Source organism: Colias croceus, chromosome 4, assembly GCF_905220415.1.
Source record: "Colias croceus chromosome 4, ilColCroc2.1".
Lineage (NCBI taxonomy): Eukaryota > Metazoa > Arthropoda > Insecta > Lepidoptera > Pieridae > Colias > Colias croceus.
Window position 1 is genome coordinate 5,646,996 of NC_059540.1, and position 23,027 is coordinate 5,670,022.

The 23,027-nt window shown below is 35.6% G+C and overlaps 1 protein-coding gene across 2 annotated transcripts in view; it reads right to left on the bottom strand.

The window, feature by feature from the left end:
- The window catches only part of LOC123690883 (transmembrane protein 132E), a 60,378-nt gene that overhangs the window by 8,934 nt on the left and 28,417 nt on the right, over positions 1–23,027 (bottom strand). The window contains exons 1-4 of one of the 2 annotated variants that reach the window (XM_045635000.1): positions 6,888–6,926; positions 4,967–5,798; positions 2,567–2,713; positions 962–1,229 (exon numbers count right to left, since the gene is read on the bottom strand). In XM_045635000.1, coding sequence (XP_045490956.1) covers positions 962–1,229; positions 2,567–2,713; positions 4,967–5,798; positions 6,888–6,918 — 1,278 coding nt within the window. In that variant the 5' untranslated portion in view covers positions 6,919–6,926. Of the gene's footprint in view, positions 1–961; positions 1,230–2,566; positions 2,714–4,966; positions 5,799–6,887; positions 6,927–23,027 lie in introns of those variants that run through there. The other variant, XM_045634999.1, reaches the window with a different exon arrangement.

Below are 23,027 nucleotides of genomic sequence, written 5' to 3' on the forward strand. Positions count from 1 at the left end.
TTATACCTGTTAAACGTTACACCTGGTACTTAAAGGTTTAAATTATACTATTTTTTTTTATAAACTAAACAATTATTTATGTCAACACATTATATGTTTGTTGTCTAAAAATAGTTTCGTTTAGTTCTACCACAGGGTCTACATTCATAAAATATCAATGTGTTGAGGTTTGTAATTTAAAACCATCTAGGCGGATAGGTAATAGGTACATAAAATAATACGGTACGTACTTGACTTGTTTCATTTGATACTTATTGATTTAATTTTAGCAATCTAGGTTAATACTCGATAGTGATCTTATCGTGTAACAGTAATAATACTAAAAAGCCAAGGTGAGTGTTTAAGTATTATATTATCTCTCAATACGATACCATTACAACCCAATTAGTTAGTAATCCTCGGTCAATCTAAGAACCTTTGAGAGTCAATAAAGATATCGTTATTGCGTTAATACCTTAAAAAGTGCTCTTCGCTCCCCTGATCCATTAATTATTGAGGATGAAACTACTTAATTTATCTTTACTATCGGTGTCTTAATAAATTGTGAATTTCGTGCGGCAGACTCGATCGAGGTAGTCGTAAAATTAAGTGAATAATAATAGCATGATAATCAGCTTAAACATTATCGTAGCTCATTGGAAACTTTATAACCGTTTAACGAGTTTAATCAAGAGTAACGAACTATGGTATTTTGTAATAATCATAATAATGTACTCTGTGGTAATAATGATTTCAATAACTATGCAAAGATGTATTATCATGTACTCAAAATTAAGTTATCCACTTATTAAAAACACAATAGGTTCTGTTTTCACTAATTATTAGTACTATTAATAATAATACTATTATACGTTTAAATCTTATTCGAAGCTTAAAGTCTACTTTACAATACTCATCACAATCTTTATAAATAACAAGAATAATTTTTTAACCGTAAATGACATGTACTAAAAATACATACCTTAGAAATCGGCAATACAGCTTGTATATCATCCTTTTCAATATCCAGTCGAGTATTCACTCGATGTTCATGAGGAGTCTCTTCGGTAGTGGAAGTACCACTGGGTGTAGACGATACTCTTGCTGACCAGCTGATACGAGCTGTACCACGACCTGATTCTCCCTCTGAACCCTCAGCGTCACCTTCTCCTTCAGCTCCGACTTCCACTAACCATGTTAGAACTTCTTCCCATCCTGGACCACCCGCACCACTAGTGTCTTCTTCGTCCCTGTATGGAATTAGTAGCTATTCAATATTTGAAAGGATTGTGGAACTAATTTGTTGTTTTAGATATGCAATTTTGATTTAGGATTATGAATGTCAAGGTAACGTCTTTCTGTTAGATGATATCTGGGATAGAGTTAGATTGACATATCTATAACTATAGCAATTTATCTCATAATCGTTTTAAGTGCAATTTATACTAAGCCATCCACTAATATAATATGTATCTAAAGATATTTTTGCACGGGTACATAAATAATTAGATTTATCATTGTAAACAGTGACTTTTCTTACTTTTAACTTAACATTTAGTTTGTTTTAATTGTATATGCAAAACGTTAAACTCCATTTTAAATAGGCACTGTGCCAATAAACCCTGCCAAGAACGACGTGTTCATTGCAAATGTTAAACTAGTGAAAAATTAACAATGTATTTAAACGAATGTTTAAACAATGACTGTTTCAAAACAACATCTAGGTTTAGAGACATTTATTTTCAAAGATCTCTGATAATATTTTTTAAAGTTAATAAAAAAATTATAATGCAATTTATACATTAGATATACACTGAAAAAAAAATGAGCGGTTCGTTAAAATAACAAACAAGATAGGCTGTCTAAAATAACGTACCTATTATTAGAAGCCGCATTTTAATTTTACTATCAAGTCAACAAAAGGTTTTCTCTTTAATGTATCCTCGGGGAAATTTACCGAGATCTGCCTAACTTTGTACTTTATTTAAACTTTATGAAGATAAAACTTATATTCTCAAATTGCTTTTCTTCAATTGGAATGCGTTTCGTTTACTTTATGAAATTGTATCTGCTAGATACTATTACATTTACCTACAATATTTTTCAAATTCATTTTTATATCGAAGTAGCACCATTCGCATTGAATACCTATCATTCAAATGTTTCGTTTTGACAAAAATGTGTATTCTTGTGTAGAGCTAAAAATACCAAACTTCGTGTTCGACTGATTACTTTTATATAAAATTATATGAAAATACGAAACTATTTCAACCCATACGAATTTATTTCAACTGTTAACATTAACTGAGTCACTTTTCTAGCAATGATCATTCATTCTTCAAAAGCTCAAAAAATTGCAAAATCAAAATCAAAATTGCAAAAAACTCAAAACATTGCTCGCTTTTTTAGGTTTTTGATCATTATAATGTTATTATATAAGGTTTCAAATTAATACAGGAAATTTTATTTATTTATATTAACTCATTCAAAAATCGGTATTTTTATTAACATATTGTGAAAAAGTTACAGTCAATGTTGAAAAACATTTAAAGTCTTATTTTCTTGTGCTTATTAAAGAAAAACTTACAGTTCTAACCCACTATCGTCTCGAAGTGGTTGCTCAAGTCGGGTGGCAGTCACAGTAGCGCTCCTAGGCTTCACCTCCGCGGTCACCGCCCAGTGAGAGTTCGACGCTGTCACACTTACCAACCTCAAACCAGATTTCACTTTCATCCTGCCAAAACAATCGTTTATTTTTTTCAATTTTACTTTCCATTAAAACAGTGGAAATGCTTTTTAATCCTCAATATATTTTGAGAAACAATAACAGCGTTCGGCGTTCTCGCTTTGTTTAAATTCAGTGAATTTTTTTTAGGCATTTCATTGTTGTACATATTTGTTTCTATTCCATAGGCAATCAAATAAACTCAATCAGCGCGAACAAATAACAATTATATCTTTTAACATATTTACAAAGGAATGATTTGTGTAAACAATGTAGGTAGGTGTATCCTAGCTTTACTATAATTTCTCTCGCAAATCCGAACACCATTACTGTTCTAAGTCACGTTCTTTATGATTAAAGATAAACAAAGGAAGGAATTTATTCAATTAGTGACTTGCAAATTTACTATAAGATAGCAAGTAAAAGTCAGCTCGTAAAGTCAACAAAATGTTCGAATCGGGTCGAACGATCGGGAAGGAAAAAATCTGAAATTGTAATTCATTAAACAAAGCTAGATTGAATAGTTAATTATTTAAATTGCGATGTTCATCCTTGCAACCTTTATTTTTTGCTTTTCGCCTTTGATGAAAGACTTTTTCCAATTACCTGGTTTGCAGATATTTGAATAATTGTTCTACAATGTTTTTCTTTATAATAGAAAAAAAACTTTCACTTTTTTATATTAACGTGACAAAAATATCGAGAATTTTAAATGTCGCGTTGACCTGATTTTGAACGAAAAGTCAAGCACTGCTTAAAAGCTCTTCATTAACGTAGTTCTAATATCGAGTTGTTCTGGCTCAGGCTCAAGCAATAAACCTAGTTGTTAATTTTTCAATCTCAATGAAGACATGTAAGCTAAAATTACAAATATCAAGAGCGATATTAGGAAGCTGTTACAAAATTACCTAGGTATAGTTAAAAAAATAATATAGAAAGCTATTAACTATTCCTTACAGATTCATATAATATGTAACTTTACAAATAGTTACCCACTTAGGTATTTGTGTACCAACATAATAAGTTACCTCTTCTATATGTAGTTATTTTACAGAGTGCGTGGGCCGTAGTTGATGTCAACTCAAAGAGGTTTTATGGTGACAGCAATTTGCACGTCAATGTCAGGACTTAAGAGCTCTCTCTGATGGCAATTAGGGAAATCAAAATTTTGAGTGTGCAACCCTGGGGAAAATGGACTGAACGATCTTGATACTGCTTATTTTTTATTTTGTCCTCAATATCAATAGTCACATTACATAAGTGGACAATACTGTACTTAATAATGAGATATCCACTTAATATTTTAAAGGTACATACTTACATGTATAGTATACAATTATACATATTACTTTTATACAGGTAATACATATTATTATTTACACATACCTATATTTGTATATTCATTACCAGTATGCCATGTGAAAATATCGATATAATGTTAATGTAGATCATAACTGCTTATAATTTTTTATAAAATAAAATAAAAATAAAATAAAACTATGTTTATTTTCATAAGTATTAACTTATACACACATTATAAAATTGACTTGGACAGCTTGGATTTGACGAATAGCCGTATTGGAAACTCCTTTAATAAGTTTTCATAAAATTATATTCTAATCAACAAACAATATTATAGTTACCTAAATATTATAATCTTTTTTAATTTAAAGTATCAAAACGGGTAAGTCCAATTTACCAATAAAATCTTCAAAATTGAAAATTGTGATGTGTTTGACCCTTCTTCATCGAATGTTTTTCTATACACATTATAAACAACACCTCTTGCTTGTGATCGCAGCGGCTTTTTCGACATTTTCGAAGAATTTTTAGGCAAAATCCTAAAAATTATTCATCAACTGCAAAAAAGACAAATAATTTGACAATCATTTTGATAGTTGTCAAATAAGTTGCCACATGAAAATCTTATATTTCTTAAATATAAATATGCCATCAGATTCTGGTAGACCTATATACGACCGCGCCGTTATAACTCGGTAGCGCTGATTGGTATTGATTTTACTTGAAGTAAGTAAACAAGGATATGGAAATATTTTCGTCTCGTGTCTTATTTGATACTAATTCAAATTTGAAAGTAAATTTATTAAATATGAATCATATCGATTATAAAAATTAATTCAATAAATGTTATAATTATTATTCATGTGTTATTAACAATTGATTAACAGTAAGCTAGTAAGTTAACACTTTAACTGTAATTAATTAGATATTTAAAATATTGGTATTTAGAACAATACTAACCTGATTACTACATGTCCGATCGAATGACTCGCATCTCGGCGCACCACAAAAGGAATGTGCAAACGAAAATGAGGATATAACGGTGCGCGTGGCAAAAGGAGTGCTGTGTCGCCTGCCCGAGCCTCTCTGTACCCAGCACGTGCGCCGGCCAGCGTCACAGTTCCCAAGGGCCAAGCGGGTTGAACTGACACTTTTCCACAAACTCCTTCTCCAGTTTCACCGCTATTAGCTTCTGCTGCACTATAAGCTAATTTAAGCGCTCGTGGAGGCCTTTTCCCCTTGCCGTCAGCGGGCCACCAAGCCGCAGGCACAGTCAATTCTGCAAGACATGCACCTTCTTCTCCTTCTGGGCCACATGTTGCGGTTAATACTTTTGATCCTAAGCTTGCATGTAGAGTTATACACACTCTGCGTAGTCGTGAGGCAGCTCTACGCGCACCTCCTTCGCCACCAGTGTGGAACAAAACCCGCAGGACAGGAGCATCGCGTGGTAATTCTCTGAATACAAGGTGGGCGGATACGTCGAGCCTGTGAGCAGTCGCGTCTTGTAGCTCAAGTAATGTTGCGTTCCTTCGAGGTGGTTCTAACGGATCAGGTACGGCATATCGAGCCGGCACTGTCTGCTTTGTTGAAAAAGGCCCGTAAGTCGCTCTAACTGACGCCGGAGCTGAACCTTGCAGAACCGTGAAACGGTCGAGAGAAAGAAGGGCACCAGGTAGAGCGGTACCCATCGGCTCCGGTGGAGGTCCAGCTCCATTCCATCTCGCCGTGTGTTTTAGAAAAAATCCACTGTCTTTATTCTCGAAGTGGACTTCTACAGCTACCACAGAACCTGTGAACAAACATTGTAAATGAATACAACAATAAAATAACATTGTCATCACTAGTAAATACCGTGACATACGTAAATGCACACTTTTATTTTTTTGGTTGACAAGAGATAAAAGAACGCTTTAAATGTTGGCGAGCTTCCAACTGCAATCGTATAATGCAGTGAGATATTTTGTGCCTCAGTGTTTACAAACAATTGAATGTATTATTAGTTTTTTTTTAATTATGAAGGCTGTTGCAAACTAGTACAAGAAATAACAATATAATGAATTATGAATGTTTAGTATTAATTTATACTAGCCCTAAATAATAACATTTAGCGAACGTTAATGTAAATTTATGATTAGCATTCTGCAATAATTAAAGGCTCATTAATATTAAAAGCGGGTCTGAATTGAATGAATAATTGAATACAATTTCTTTGACAAATGCATCGTCAGGCGTCGCATCGTCAGCCGTCTCACTGATTGCGGGGATTTGTGTCACATTCTCCAATTGGAACGTGCCTCTACGCTCTTCATTAAGTTCATTTTTAACCGACTTCAAAAAAAGGAGGAGGTTATCAATTCGGCCGGTATGTTTTTTTTTATGTATGTACACCGATTACTCCGAGATTTCTGAACCGATTTACGTGATTCTTTTTTTATTCGAAGCGGGATGGTGTCGAATTGGTCCCATAAAAATTTTATTCGGAAAGGCCCAGTAGTTTTTTATTTTATGAGCATTTTTATCTGTATTTGTAAATGTTGCAAACGTGCAAGTTTGAAGTCGGTTGTTTTTAACGCAGTTATAACTCCACTTGTGCATTTGTATGCATAATGATTTACAGGATTACATTCATAGGTGAAAATTGCATGATTCCATATAAATTGTTAATTAAACCTGAAAGTAAATACTTAGTTATGTTCAACGAATTTTATACACAACTTTACTCTGATTATAGTATGTAATTAAGTTTGCTAACAATTCAATCAAACGTGAAAACTGCACTTATTTACCTTAACACAGGCACACGAATATATTAACGTTCCATATTTTATTATTTTATATGAAACTTTAAAAAAATTAAAGTCACAACTTATCAACTCACTTATTAACTCATGTTCACAAAGAATCGCCATTCGTCTTCTAAAGTAGCAATAAAAGTAATTCCAACTTCAAACACTTATTAAAACAATGTTATATGATAATAGTGGTTTCCTTGAGCACGGGAGGGCTTCATTTGCAACGGAATGACTCTTCAGAACACGCGCCGTAGAGCTCTCACCGTCGCAAGGATAGAGCACGTATAATAAAAAGCTTTAGCACGTGACGCGCTTAGAACAAAGAATACCCGGCTTTCAATCCCGCTAAGATATGATAGGTACTCTTTATTGCATTTTGAGAAATATTTCCCTACGATATCAGTACGTGTTCTAATTTTCCGTCTGTTATTGTGTTGTATGTTCTAGCACGTCATGGCGCGTAAATTTGAAAATGGAATTGGCATTTTTTTAATCATCGATGACGCAATGACAAATTAATTTTGAGGAACCAGTCTAGTAAAAAAAAAGATAATAATTTTAATCTTAGATTACAAAATAAAGTACAGATGGAGCATGACAACCGCTCGTCGCCCCTGTCAAAGAAAATACGAAATCAAAAACAAATACGTCGCTGCACCAGTGCTATAGCGCATATAGTGTCATGCAATACGTCAAAAAGGGTTTGCAATTTTAGTAAAAAAATGCCGTCTTGTGATAATAAAAGGCTGAAAAATTTGTTCCCGAAAACAAAAAAAAAAGATAAAACATCGTTTCACAGGTTTTCTGTAGATTATTTGGCTGATTTATTTCTTTAATACGAATAATAATTTTACAGATATGAAGGAATACAAAACTTCAACGTATGTTGCCAGTATTTTGAAAATGAATTTGCCATTTTTATTGGTAAAACGGTAAAATGGTTAAAAGATCTTCAGGGTAATGCTGTTGGATTTTTCTATCGTGAATGTGATTATTTGTATAGTGCACTAAAGGTTCATGATAATTATTAGATTATTTTAATAAGCATAATACATTATTTTGTTACTTTTATAAAGCTTAAAAACGTCAGAGTCGTTTTCGCTAGCGATTTAATTTATGTGAACTCCATGATGGATATGATGAAAATAAAATGTCCCGTATTCTCGACTAAAAACTACCGCTATTCGTATTCATATATTATGAAAAATAAAAAATAATATAATTATTATAGTTAATATTGAAACTTTTTTTATGTAATTTATTTAATAAAAAATTGAATACAATTATTTTGTCCATATATAACTTTAGTAGGCAGGTACTTTATGTAATAAAAGAATTTAAATAAAAATTAAAACTTGACTTCTCATTTATGTATATAGCCTATGTCACTACCGCCACTAACTTAATAATTCAGATCATTGCAATGAAACCTCACAACTCAAAATCGGTCCAACGGTTTATACTGCAGGGCGTGTCAAAGAAATATTATACATACATACATAAACTCGAAAAACATAACCCTCTTTTTTCCGTAGTCGGGGAAAAATTTGGGAAATTTTTCAATATCTGGCAACATTACACGCACACAGAAGCACCGTGTACGTACAGTGCAGCGGCGAAATGACAGCACACATAGCTTTATTGAAAATGACGATAAATTATTCGGTTTAGTTCGGCAACGCTCCATCTGTCTTTTATTTTGTAATCTAAGATTTTAATTAATAATATTATAAATGTATTATGTAGTATAATAGAGTTTTATATGATTTTAGTACCAATGATTCTATAGATATAATTCGGTTTCATATTCAAACATTCAGGGCACATAATGTACCTACAGACAAATAATAAATGAGGCAGATGTACTGACAGCTTCATTAATTTTGAGGAACCAGTCTAGTAAAAAAAAGATAATAATTTTAATTAATAATATTATAAATGTATTAATGTAGTATAATAGAGTTTTATATGATTTTTTACCAATGATTCTATAGATATAATTCGGTTTCATATTCAAACATTCAGGGCACATAATGTACAGACAAATAATAAATGAGGCAGATGTACTGACAGCTAATTTCTGAAATAGATGAGGTCATACTGTCATCATAATACGAAGCCGTAATAAATGAGCTAATATTTGTACGTTAATGGAATCTTCCGTCGCTGTACAGCTTTAACGTTAATTAACAATCTTTAAAAGCTATATACTATACTAACTTACCACCCGCGGCTTCGCCCGCTTTGTCTAAAACCTAATAAATTATATACTAAAACCTTCCTCTTGAATCACTCTATCTATTAAAAAAAACCGCATCAAAATCCGTTAGGTACGTAGTTTTAAAGATACATACAACAAAGTACGTTACGTACGCGTACAAAGGGACATAGGGACAGAGAAAGCGACTTTGTTTTATACTCTGTAGTGATGACTATTTTAATTTGTGTATTAATGCTCATATTTTTAAATTCCTTTGTAAATATAATTTTCTTATGACAATGTATGATATAAGTGGTAAAACAATTCTTGTTATAATAAATAACACTAAACTCCGTCCCGCTATTGTTATTTTAATTTGAGAACCCTCGAAAGTCGAGTTGATTAAAACAAAATTGGATCAGGCTATTGAAAAATATTTAACTGAATAGGATTTTTTGTTTTTAAGCTATTGCATAGCTTCTATCGCGGGCCTTGAGCGCGGGGACCGAATCGAGAAATTCCGTAACGAAAAAACCTCACGCTTCCCACTCCGACGGGCGGAGGTGTGGCTTGAAGGCATAGCATGCAATAGCTTTACCGCGGCAGTCCTTGAGTGCCACACGTCTTTTATTTATTTGTATTAGATCAATTATGATAAAATCTTCCAGTCTGAAACTACTAATAGACATTAATTTTTCCACAATTTGCAGAATATCGATAGCAAAACTTAAGTTGTAAACGTTGTCTGGCAAGTTATAAAGTTCGACTTTTTTATACATGAAAAACCTAAAACTGAAGGAGAATGTCTCAGTGGCCTTCAAAGGTCAGCCTAATAAAGACGCATAGCGGTCACGCCTGCTTTATCTTGGATTAGGCTGGAGCTGTTACCTATAGCACAGACTAATAATAATATACTACCTATAGTATTAGATATATTATCTGTACTATAACGATCATGCTTTGTGCCTCACCCTAACGCCTATCACCCTCTACGCTCCAATCGATCGGAAAAACTAAAGCCTTCCCGAATGTTCTCTTTTTACGACAACAGTAAAAGCAATTAAAACTGCGAACCGGGAATTTAACGAAGTGCGAATACTTTGTCGTAATAAAAATCTGCGGTTCTTGTAATTTGAAATTGTTTTTCAGAAAATACCTAGATATTTGTTATAAATATTTTCTGTGTTCATTTTGACGTCTTCATTTTAAGAGCTTTTTTGTTTGCTTAGATACTACGACTATCTCTCATTATCAAATAAATGTTATTTTAAACACTTTTAACACAACACGGCTTTTCATATAATAAATGTAATTCTTATTCATAATAATTCAGCTACCATTAGAATGATCACACTTGAAAACTACGCATTTTCATTTAATCGTTAACGGTCTAATGTAGGTACAATTTGAATGTTTCTTTGTAAAATACCTACTGATATATTTCAACAAATAAATAATATTTCGAAATGTTATTCAAATTATAATTTCAGGATTCGTAATGAAATGTTATAGCTTGAGGCTAATCGTTTTGTTATTATCTCATCTTTTACCCCGGAATGTAGCTGTAACAATATTCTTTAAACATAAACCGATGGAGGTTTTCAAAATTTGTATAAAATAACAATAAACCGAAGAAAATCGAGGTAACAGAACGGCGCATAAAAAATTATGGTTCACCCTTCGTGCATGGCGGGGTGGCCACTAAATAAATTGCTCCGTTTCTTTCAATTTGAATAACGAAAGCCAACATTAGCATATTTATAGTACCACATTCAATTAAATACCTTCTGCCGTATTGTCACATTTACAGGAGATACTGAAACGTAATTTGTCTTTTAAATCATTTATGGGAGAATAAATCTGAACCACGATAATATTTTCTTTTTTGTGCGTAACAGGCTCCTGAAAACAGTAATTTTTTGTAACTGATCTGAGAGCAACATACAGTTTTTTATGTTTAGTTTATCTAAGTCATTTATGGTACAATTTAAGTATTAAAATAATTAAATAATACTTATATTTAACAATAAAGCAATCAATTTTAAACACTGCACGAAAAAACTTCCACCTGAGCTATTTGTAAATCTTTGATCCTTTTATGTTATCTATATGTATTTGAAAGAGTGCTCAAAGAACAAAACCATTTGTGCATCGTTTACGATTTCGTAAACCTGTTTATGAACGATATTTATTACTGGTTACAGCATAAAGGATTTTTATGTACTCAGGGATTGGCCGAATAACTTACGATTACGGTCAACGCTGTAAGAATCGATCTCAAACAATCGCTGTCACTGTTACACATACTGTAAGAGAAAGAAACAGGTGAAAAGTCATGTGCTTATATTGAATCGGTTGTATGTTTGAGATAAATTTCTTGGAACCGTGCATTTTCTGAGTCATGCGATAATATTTACAAAGTTATTCGATAAAGCAAACGTTCTACATAAACACAAGAGCTTTTTTGTTTTAAACAATTATCGCGTAACAAACGCGTACTATGATGAATTAAAGCGCGTAATATACTGCTATTTTTTTTTCTCTTATCGAGCAATATCAACCAAGAAAACTTATTTGTCGTTTAGCAACAAAGAATCACTCATCAAATATTTTAGGTCAATTACAAATTGAAGCCTTTTCACGAACAATTGTTAAAAATAATTAAGTAGATACTTTGATTTATTTTAAATATTTATATTCATTTACTTCTTAAGTTCTAAGTTAAATCTATTCTATATTAATAATCTATTCTACATTATCATAGAAATTAAGATTTTGAAAATGTGCGATTAAGTTTTCAAGTCTAAGATTTCTGTATGCTCCCTGCAGCATTATTTAGGTGAAGACTGAAGACATCTCGAAAATGTCTCCACTCAGCACATGAACCTCTTGAGAATAGTTCAAGAGCACCACTATGAATTTGCTTTATCTTTTACATTTCTCGTAGTTTCTATTTGCACTAAACTGCTTTTTAATATAATTTCAAATCAATGTTTGAATTGTAATGCAAGATTATAGACATATTCTAATGTTCAATGATTTGTTTTCCAAAAGGTATCCTAAATTCATTGTACTTACATATAAAAAAAAAAATTCAGGAAAAATTTTCTGACGCAAACATTTATACACTATTAATTATAATTTTAACATAGAGATAAACTAAACAGAACATATCAAGAAGTGGTAAAACCAGACATTACAGTTACAGCTATCATTAAACTATCGATTGCATGAGATTATAAAATGTGTCAAACACACTGTAAAGTTCTTAAGATAAAATCATTATCATATTATTTACATAAATACGTGATTAAGTACTAATGCTATATGAAATGTTTTATTTATGAGGTCAAGACTGGAGATAAATATCCTGAATAATTAAGGACACTCGGAAGAACAGAGAATCTATGTATGCATAGAAAATATCGCCTGATCCCTGATAGTTTGTCCGATCCATTCCAAGCTAAGTAGATTAGGGTCAATTACAAATGGAAGCCTTTTCACGAACGATTACGCAACGCCGTAACTAACTAATCGGCCCATCAGTTTCCTAGACAGATCACCCTCTTTACAAAGCAGTCTTGTTCACACGTCTGCATATTAATCCGTCTTAGCTCCAACTTGGCACACACATGCATCGACTTTTCACACCTAGGCCCTTAGGTCCAAGTCGTGTAACGGTGCTCTTTATCTGTTGTTTGACGACAAAGATTTACTGTACACCTGTTCATGTGACGCACTGCAACTCATGTTTGAACTGTTGGGAAAGTTTTTATCACTCGTTGTGAACAAAAGGCTCGGTTGTGTACATTTTTAAAATTCGGTTTTATGGAAATGAGTCAGACGAAAGCCTCATTAAGTGGGAACGTCTGGAAAATGGTTTGTTTATAATTAGAAAAATATAACTGGCGCTTTTTCACGTTTCTTTTACGTCTCTATAATAACTTGTCGCGCCATCTAAATGCAAATACAACTGTGGCACCCCTTGATCTTTGTTTTCATATCCCTTATTTGTTGGGTCGCGGGATAAGGATTTGTAAGGCTTACTTTGGCATACTGCAGGGTTGTTTTAATGACTCTAGATGAGAAACATTGCATACATTGACTGGAAATGAATATTGAAACGTGAAAAACATTGTAACAAGAAACGTATTGTAAAATGTATGTATCTACTTTTTGTTATATTTTCACATGGTACTTTTTATACTATATTTATATAATTGTCGAAATAATACTTAAAGTTAATACAAAGTATAAAACTATGCATAGAAAAAATATCCAGAATTAAGACGGAAGGGATAATTTAAACTTTTCTAAAGATACCAAAGATAATCCGAAGAACTACGGACTGGAAAATTATTAGAGTCAAAGGTCTCAAGAGAGCAAAGCACATTGGTACGGTAGAAAATTCCATTTACACTTTACTTTATTGTAATTTGTTTCAGCTTTTGCTGGCACTGGGCTAGGCTTGGGTAATAAAGCAAGATTGTGCAAATCACCCGTGATATTGACTTCAAGTCGACACTGGGGTCGAATTTCGTTTTTAAAATAACTATTTTGCCCTGCACATTAAATCGATTTATTTATCATGGAAAAACATTGTAGTAAATGGCTATTTACCAAACCTAAAAGCATTTTGACATAGAGTAATTTACTTTAAATTCAATGACCGTAGAAAAAGTTAAAAGTATCCATAATTCATAACTTGGATTCGGGGGTTGGTAAAGATGTCGCAAAGTTTCATATTTTAAGAGCAAACCGCCCCCGAGTGTGCCCGAGCGGCTCGTTTATCATAAATGTTAATTAATTAATTGGAATGATGTTATCATTTTGCGTATGTAAGTTATTCCCATCTATCATGTTCATAATTTAATGCGTTTTAATTATTTTGTAAAAAATTGTTTCGCTCTTTTCATTAAATTACAAATACCTACCTATCTTATTTAATATACTTACAGGTATTCACGGAATTAAATCGGAAAATATAAATCCTAAATTAAATAATTACCTTAGAGATATTAAAAAACAAACATAATATATTAAATCACTCTATATTTCTGGCCTCACCCTGCTGTTTATGTAAGCTTATAATTTAGTATTAGAACATGATAACATGGCAGCACTCGTATGCACACAATACCTTTCATAGCCAAATGTCAGTACTGAGTACTGAAAGCTAATAAGCCCTGTACATTCAAAGCGAATACGCGTTAATAGCGAACTTGGCTAATGCAGGCAATATTGAGAGCATCACAGTTAAGCGTCGTTCCTCTCGCTGTTAGGTGATTTCCATTTTATTCGTGACACGTCCGGTTATGCAAATAAGGGCCGCATCTAACGTTTGCGAGTTCACACGCCATACCATCCACTGGAGCTATCATGCACGTTTAATCCACCTATCACTACCCTATCATTACCATTTTCAAACGACTTTGTAGCAAAATGAGCTCCCATCCCGATGCCTGTGTGAAAACGCCAATTACATTTAGTTGTTTTGGTACAGATTATAAATCATCTTCAGAACGTTTTGCTGAGACGAGTATATACATTAAATTTGTCCTCTCAAAGTCTAAAGGAGACAGTATTATCGAATAAAACCAACCCTATATTACGTTAGCATTTCAATAGCGATGAATATAAAAAGCCTATATATGAATCCTTCGATATTGCATATTGCATAACCACATAGCGCTAAACTTAAACCTCCTCTAATGTAAAATCGATCAGGGCAACAGATGTAGAAATACATCAGCGCCATGCCCCAATATAGAATACGAGTGACAAGACATTTTGCCTGTAGCTTGTAGGTATATTTTGTCAATTAAAGTTCCCGGAAAAAGCTTTCACGAATTTTGATTTTAACCTGAACTTTTGGAATGATTATTTCCAATTGTTCTTCCGCTATTTCGATAATTACAAAGTAATCTAACATCATAAATTGTATACAAACATTACATGCCAACTCACAATTCATTCGTAACTAGCAGTTAAGTACAATTGGTATAAATAATTGTTTGCCTAAACCGCAAATTTATCGTACACAATTTGGGTACCTACTAAATAGTGACTTTCAAAACGTAAATGCTATTAATTGGTCCAGAGGCCGGCGTCGACAACTCTCAGCGTACCCTGTGGAGTACAGAATCATAGATAATGGATGTGGTTTTACAATAATTATCGACGTAGGTACCGTACCTATTACGTTAACATTCTACACCATTTTACGAGAGAATAAAATTATATTTAACTACCTTTTTAAGAGTCAATTTTCACAATCATTTTTTAAAATCACCACATTTATCAACTTAAAAATATTGCACTAAAAATTTAAAACACGTTTGAAAAATTGTCAACATTTTCTCGTTAAAAACTCATCGTCTAACACTGAAAATTCTCAGAAACGCTCCAATTAGAATACGATTCAAACACTTCTCAAACAACGGACGCTAGTTTCCAGTCGTCGAAATAAACGAGTTCTCAGGAATATATCTGGGAGAGAAAAGCGTAGTTCCGTTTACGTCGACATCACTAATGCACTCGGCTTAATCAAATTACTGCTCGACTAGAAGTGCAGTCCCGTTCAAAGAGTTACTTATTGAAAATCTTTCGTGATCGGAAATGTATGCAAAGAACTCCGAGCTGTACTTTATGAAGTTTGTACGGAAACTTCTTGGAAGAATTTCGCTTTATTGCGCAGTAAATTTAATCTCATTCTTATACTAGATAATATTATAAGTATTGTACCTACCTAATTTATTAGAATTTTCTTTGTGATGTAGTTTACCGTGACTGTAGTTAGGTTTACAGCCACCTATAAATTATTTTCATAAAATTTCAAAGTAGGTAATGATGTATTAATTTATTTTCGAATTCAAGAAAATATTGATGGTTTAGCATAATAATTTTAAATATACGAAACATGTAAAAAATAGAAACTTGTCACAGTACAATAGGAACCTCATATCTCACATCTTATAAAGTGTGAACGAGTAAACAGATATAGGTAAAAATACCGGTTTGATTCATTTTCTCGCCAGATTCTGTAATAAATGGATTCCATACCATTTTAAGATATATTAAGAAAGTAGACTTACAATTTACGTAGGTTGTAATGCACATAAATTATCTTATGCATTAACATTATTAAGTTTTAAAAGTATACATTTAATCATCTGAAACGTGTAAAGACGATATATGAAACCAACGTACGAAACATAACCAATTTCTGTGCAATTCTGGCAATGAATAATATTTGCATATTGCCAGTAGGTTCATATTCACATAAAATTCAGAAACAGACTTTCTCAAATGCATCATCCTTAAAAATCCATAAAGTACATACACATTAGACAATATCAAAGACCATTATCTACTTTCGTAAAAGAAAAGACATGGTGCAATTTTAAGGCAACATAAACACATCGTATAACGTATTCCGTATAATCTTATATTCCTTTTAGTAGGCACGTTTTCAAATAAGTTCTTTTTCAGGCTTAAGTAAATAAACCTCTCCAGTAAAGAGTTAAAAGTGGAGCTTTCCTGCGGATTTTCGAGGTGCCGTTCAATTCAGAGAATTTATGTAAATTGCACGTTTGCATTTTTCAACAAACAGTTAATTTTTGCTCTTTTTTAAATTATGAAATTTTAATAACCCCGTTCCTACCTTGCTTTGTGGATTTCATTTGCGTTTTAATTAAGGTGATATTTTGTTAATTGGCTAAAATAGGTGATATTGAAGAGTGTGATTTCCACTTTATTAGGTAGACCATAGTTTAAATATTTTATTAATTGGAATTGATTTCAAAAGTATATCTACTATATTATGTTCATTTTTATTGAATACCTAATTTAATGGCTATATGTTATTCCCAATGAAAAACGTAATAACTTGAAATTTAGAGCTTTCAAATTATTTTACATTACCTGATTAAACTGTTAAAAATTACTCCAATAATTACTAGTGGCACTAACTTATCTTTATCATTCATTATTACCTAGTTAAGATAGCGTTTAAAAAATCACCATACAATAATCTATTCACAAAGAAGGCCCTGGTTGTGATGCTACAACAATAAATGTTCCTATTCCACAAGCAACATATTTTATTGATGTTCGTTTATTTTCAAAGGTTACGTAGGTACCTGATCTGTCAGCAAGCTCACGAATGCACAGCAGGAGGCCCTGATTTTAACAATATACAATTGCATTCGATGAGCTTCGATTAAACTGTATCCCATATTGAACTGAAGGAAGTGAAAGGGCTTTAGGTCTTCTAAGCAATACAAACAAACTTCATTTTAAACTCAAAATATTCGTAGATACACGTATGTGGATATCGGAAAACAGACAAAACAGAAAACAGTCCAATAAAATACAGTAGCAAAGTTCTATACTAAACGGGGACAAACAACGTTCATGTAACATCATGTGGCTCAGCACAGGGTAAGTCCCAAGTCGACAGTTTGATATATTAAGTTGCTTTGTAAGGTGAACGAGCAAACATTCGCAACTAGAGCACCTTCCGATAACATTTTCCCGTTGAGGGGCCACTAAATTACTTTTATCTCCCACGCGCATGCGGCACATTAGTGCTTTTTATCAACTTATTCTCAAAGGTTGCATAAGAGCAATTTCTCACGGCACTTTGTATTAAATCAGCTATAAAAAGCACATACTTACACCGAAGTAATTTGTGATTCAATTTTGGACAACGCTTAGGTATTCCACGACACTTTTACATATTTTGGGTTAATCTCAAATTCATTAAAAGGTTCGATGTTCAATGTTCATTCATTTACGCTAAAAATCCATATTTAAAAGGACAGACATAAAAATATTTATCATTTGTTAAATTGGAAGCACATATTACAAAGCTGTTAAAATCCTTTAAACTGCTGGACCCATATATATTTTACTGACAAGCTTTTTATGTGCTATTGTGTGCAATAAGTATTTTCGATGGGCAGTGTATTATTTTCCGCCATAAAAATATTACAACAACTAACCTAACCATTGTTATTGACGTAACAACTTTGGAATTTACGATAATTGAAGCAGTTTGATGTGCCAGAATACTTTAACAGTGAGTGTAAATCGAGTTACAAAATTTTGCGGCACGATACACACCATATTGCTTGGAACGTTATGACCGGCAAACGACATGTTTGTGAGAGAGTGAAGAAGGCGGCAAGCCGATAAAAAGTCCATTGTCGACACCACGAGGGTTTTGTAAATGACGGGAGGATGTTGCAGGATACGCGATAAAAACTGCGAACACCCTTACTTCGTACATGATGGAGCGTGTGTAAGCCCGAAACTTGCAGAAACAGGAAAATTGCTTGTCACTATAAAACGTTACATTGTTTCATTTACATATATACTTTACATGTAAGAACAAAGCGTTATAATAAACGCACAATATACGTTCCAAAGAAAGATGTTTTCTTACCGATTGCGACACAAAGAAATCTCGAATATTTTTTCTTCCATTAAAACAATATCTGCCATGGGAGACAGTCTCGATTTATTTCCTTGTTATTTAACCCCATATGAATGATGTAACGAACGTTGAAATATAGGAGGATATCGAAGAACTGTTGTTTTATGCATCTTCTCAACCTACTACCTACTGAATGCATAACATGTTTCACATATATGCCAGCATAGAAAATTATAGACTTTCATGTTGTTAAAGCATGTTTCTTAGCAGTGTTATTTACGGAATAATAAGAAAAGTACTGTATAATATTCATAAATACGGATATTAGTTGATACAAAGTAAAAACTACGTGGGTACTTCTGCTGGAATTAGATAGTGGAAACGAAGATGAAAATATGAAATTCATTACATTATTCTGTTCATTATTCCGCCCATACTATCGTTAACTCCAGACTAAAATCAGATATAAATACTCACATACTCACTAAAACATCAAATACGTCCTTTCAAAATACAAACTCTATGGTACAAAGTAGGTTAATATGAAATCGGTCAATCTATTGCGTGACTCGACAAATGGTTGGAAACCGAGGAAAGTTTTACAGTCTGTTTTCCTCTTTCCAACTTCAACCCGCCCCAGAACTTTGACATTTCTGTACGTACAACAGTTTTACAATGTTATATTACTTCGTTTTCCGCATCCCTATGTTATTTTATTGGATGTTGTGTCCATTATGCAAATACAAGGCTCGAACACGCATATTATTAATTATAGCCCCGGTCAGTGGACTGTATGTTCTTGAATAGGGTGAGGCGCAGAGGTTCCCACTTGTTGATTAAAACTCGCAGCGATTTCCAAGGTGATTTATTTACCATACAATATTTACAAATCTTACAGCTTAAGTACATTTCTATCCTACTTAAAACTAACAGTGGGTATAATGAGCAACTTGAGCGTAAGGGCACAATACGCCCCGCCCACTCGACCCCACTACCGCGGCCCGGTGCCGTTTTCGCTGGGTATAGCGCGCATCACATAGGCGCGCTCCCGTTGCCCGTCGCTCGGCGCCGCCGTCGTCCCTGTAGTTGCCGTCCGTACCAGAGGGTATAGCGCGCATTACATAGGCGCGCTCCCCGTTGCCTGTAGCTCGGCAACGCCGTCGTCTATGTAATCGCCGTCCGCAACAGCCTCCCCCCGGTGAAGTCCTCGGGACGCAGCCTCTTCTACGGGAAGGACGACGACCTTTGTTACCGGTCGCTTTAATTGATGCCCTCTTGATTGCACCATGACGCTTCTGATTTCCCCATCCGGTCCGGGAAATGTTTGCGTAATTCTTCCTCGTGGCCATACATTTCTTGGAAGCGCAGCGTCGGCAACAATGACAATATCGCCAACCTTAAGCGCTTGTCTATCATGTCGCAGGTGGCCGCGTGGGTTGAGTGTTGGTAAGTACTCGCGTACCCACCGCCGCCAAAACTCGTTCGCTAGCGCTTGAGCTTTCTTCCATGTTCTTTTTGTTACATGTTCACATGCGCCTACTAATGGCATGTCGGAAGGGCCACCCAACAGAAAATGGTTCGGAGTGAGTGCCTCCGGGTCCTCTGGTGTCACCGGCACGTGTGTTAGCGGTCGAGCATTGATCGTGTGCTCAACCTCCGCTAACAGCGTAATTAATATCTCTTCGTGCGGTTCTTTTTGGAAAAGTACGGCGAGAAGCGAAGTCTTTACAGAACGAATAAGTCTCTCCCACGCGCCGCCTTGATGTGGTGCGCCGGGAGTGATGTATTTCCAGTTCATTCGCTGTTGTAGGCCATAGTCTTTAAGTTCACTTTCCCATACTTCAATGGCTCGACGTAACTCAGTATCAGCGCCGCGGAAATTAGTTGCGTTGTCTGAGTACATAACTCGCGGCCACCCACGTCGCGCTGCCATACGCCGCATCGCCATTATTGCAGAGTCAGTAGTGAGAGCGCCGACTAACTCTATGTGTACAGCCCGTGTTGAAAGGCAAGTAAATAGAGCCCCCCAGCGCTTCTCTCTTCGGCGTCCTATTGTGATCGTCATTGGACCGAAATAGTCGAGTCCGCAATTCGTGAATGGTCGCACGAATGCCTCGGTCCGCTCCGCAGGTAGGTCACCGAAGTTCGGCATAGTGGGCGTGGCCTTCTTTATACGACATGTCGAGCATTCCTTCGCTACGGCCTTAACTGTCGGTCTGACTCGCAATATCCAATATCGCTGCCGTAGGTCGTTAACCACACGCTCATTGTTCGCGTGCAGCGCTCTTTCATGTTCTCTTCGCACTAATAGTCTTGTGAAGCGATGACCGCCGTCTAATATGACGGGAAACTTGCATACGTTCGGTATGGCTGCGTGCTTCAAGCGGCCGTTCAGTTGCAGGAGGCCGTATTCGTCTAGCACGGGGTCAAGTTTGGCTAGTCTGCTGCTTCGACATATTGACTTTTTGTTCGTCAATCTTTCTATATCTTCCTCAAACTTGTCACGTTGTGAGGCTTTTATTGCTAAGCGTTCGGCTTCTTCTAGCAAATTAGCGTCGAGCGTCGTCTTGATTTTCTTCGCTCGATTTATAAACATAAGCACATAGGCGATCGCTCGTATGTAACGCTCGTATTTTGAAAAGCGTGTTACATCCGGTACGCTCTGTCGTATGTCGGCTCGTTCTGTGGCTGTGTGATGTTCAACAGCCGCCACTTCTAGCCACGGTGCTTGTTCGGGCCATGATTCCTTCGGTTCGCGTAGAAATGCAGGGCCGGTGAACCAACGGTCGTTCTCGTTCTTTTCTTCGTTATTGATACGAGTCGCGTCGTCCGCCACATTGTCGGCGGTAGGCACCCACCGCCATTGATTTATCTTCGTTAATTCGGCTATTTCACCCAGCCTGTTCGCCACGAATGGAGTGTGACGAGCTTTATCGTTTCGAATCCACTGCAATACGGTTGTTGAGTCCGTCCAATATGTGTGACTCGCCACGGCTAGTCTATGCTCCTTTAGTATAGCGGACGCAAGACGTACGCCGATTAGTGCGGCCTGCAGCTCGAGTCTTGGAATGCTTTGTGTTTTCAACGGCGCTACTCGCGCTTTAGCAGATATCAGCGCTATGCGTACGTTTCCGTTCGGCTCTTCGGAGCGCCAGTAGGCGGCGCTTGCGTACGCTTGCTCAGAGGCATCGCAGAAAACGTGGAGTTCGACTTTAACTCCCCCCGTATTGCCGTACCATCGTGGTATTCGCAGCTTGGTGATGTCATTTAATCGTTTCAGCCAGTCATCGAAGTTAGCGTAGTCTTCTGCCGGTATGGGCTCGTCCCAATCAAGCTTCAGCCTCCATAAATTTTGAAGTATTATTTTGGCCGTGATTGTATAATAGCTTATGAGTCCCAGCGGGTCGAAGATTGACATCACCGTTCCTAGCGCTTCCCTCTTTGAAGGAGGTCGACGGCGCTCTTTCACGTCGGTGTGAATCCTCGCTAAACATGTGTTGAAAGAAAGTTTATCTTCTCGCGGGATCCACACCATTCCCAATGTCTTATTCATATCGTGGTTAGTGGCCACTAGACTCGCGGTCGCCCGTGTTCGCAGGTCGAACGGCGTGTGTTGTATCACCGTGTCGCGATTACTACTCCACCCAGCTAATGTGAAGCTAGCGTGGGCGTGCACATGTATGACCTCCTTGATTGTTTGTATAGCTTCGTCTTCGGTCCTGAAGCTATCGACGAAGTCATCCATATAATGATTTTTCGTTATCGCTTCATATGCTAGCGGATGCGATAATCGGAAATCTTCAGCGTTCTTGTTTCTAACGCTGTGTGCGATGAATGGCGAACTACGAGCTCCAAATATCATTGAAGTCATTTTAAACGTTTTCGGAGGGCTCGTTCTATCATCGCCTCGCCAAAGGAAAAGCTGCGCGCCTTGATCTTGTTTTCTAATCTTAATTTGAAGAAACATTTCTTTGACGTCGGCCGTCACTGCGACTTCATTTTCTCTATATTTGTAGAGTATTCCCGGCAGTGACTGAAGTAAGTCGGGGCCGTCTAGCAGCTCGTCATTTAAGCAGACGCCCTTATCTCTTGCGGCCGCGTCGAACACTACTCTGAGTTTTCCCGGCTTGTTTGGGTTAACGACTGCGAAGTGCGGGAGATACCATGTAGTAGTCGCCGGTAAGTCATCGTTTGTTACCGGTGCGGCGTATCCCTTGTTAATGAGATTTTGAATCTCCGCCGTGTATGCATGTTTGAATTCTTCGCATCGATCCATTTTGTTCTCAATGGATTTTAACCTTTTTCTAGCCATCTCATAGTTTAACGGTAGCGTAGGTTTGTCGGTTCGCCATGGCAGGCCTACTTCAAAACGTCCGTTAATGCGACGTGCCGTTTCTTCGAATATGCGTATAGCGCGCTCGTCGACACTCGATTTTCTTTGTGTTACTTTTATACCGAGTGCGTCGATTTCGTAGCTTTTCTTCATTAGTTTTTCCAATGATTTGTTACTAACGCAGTCATCGTCGTTTTCATACGTATGTAACACATTTTCACGACTTAATGTTGTTTTGGGTGTGGTGCCGTGTA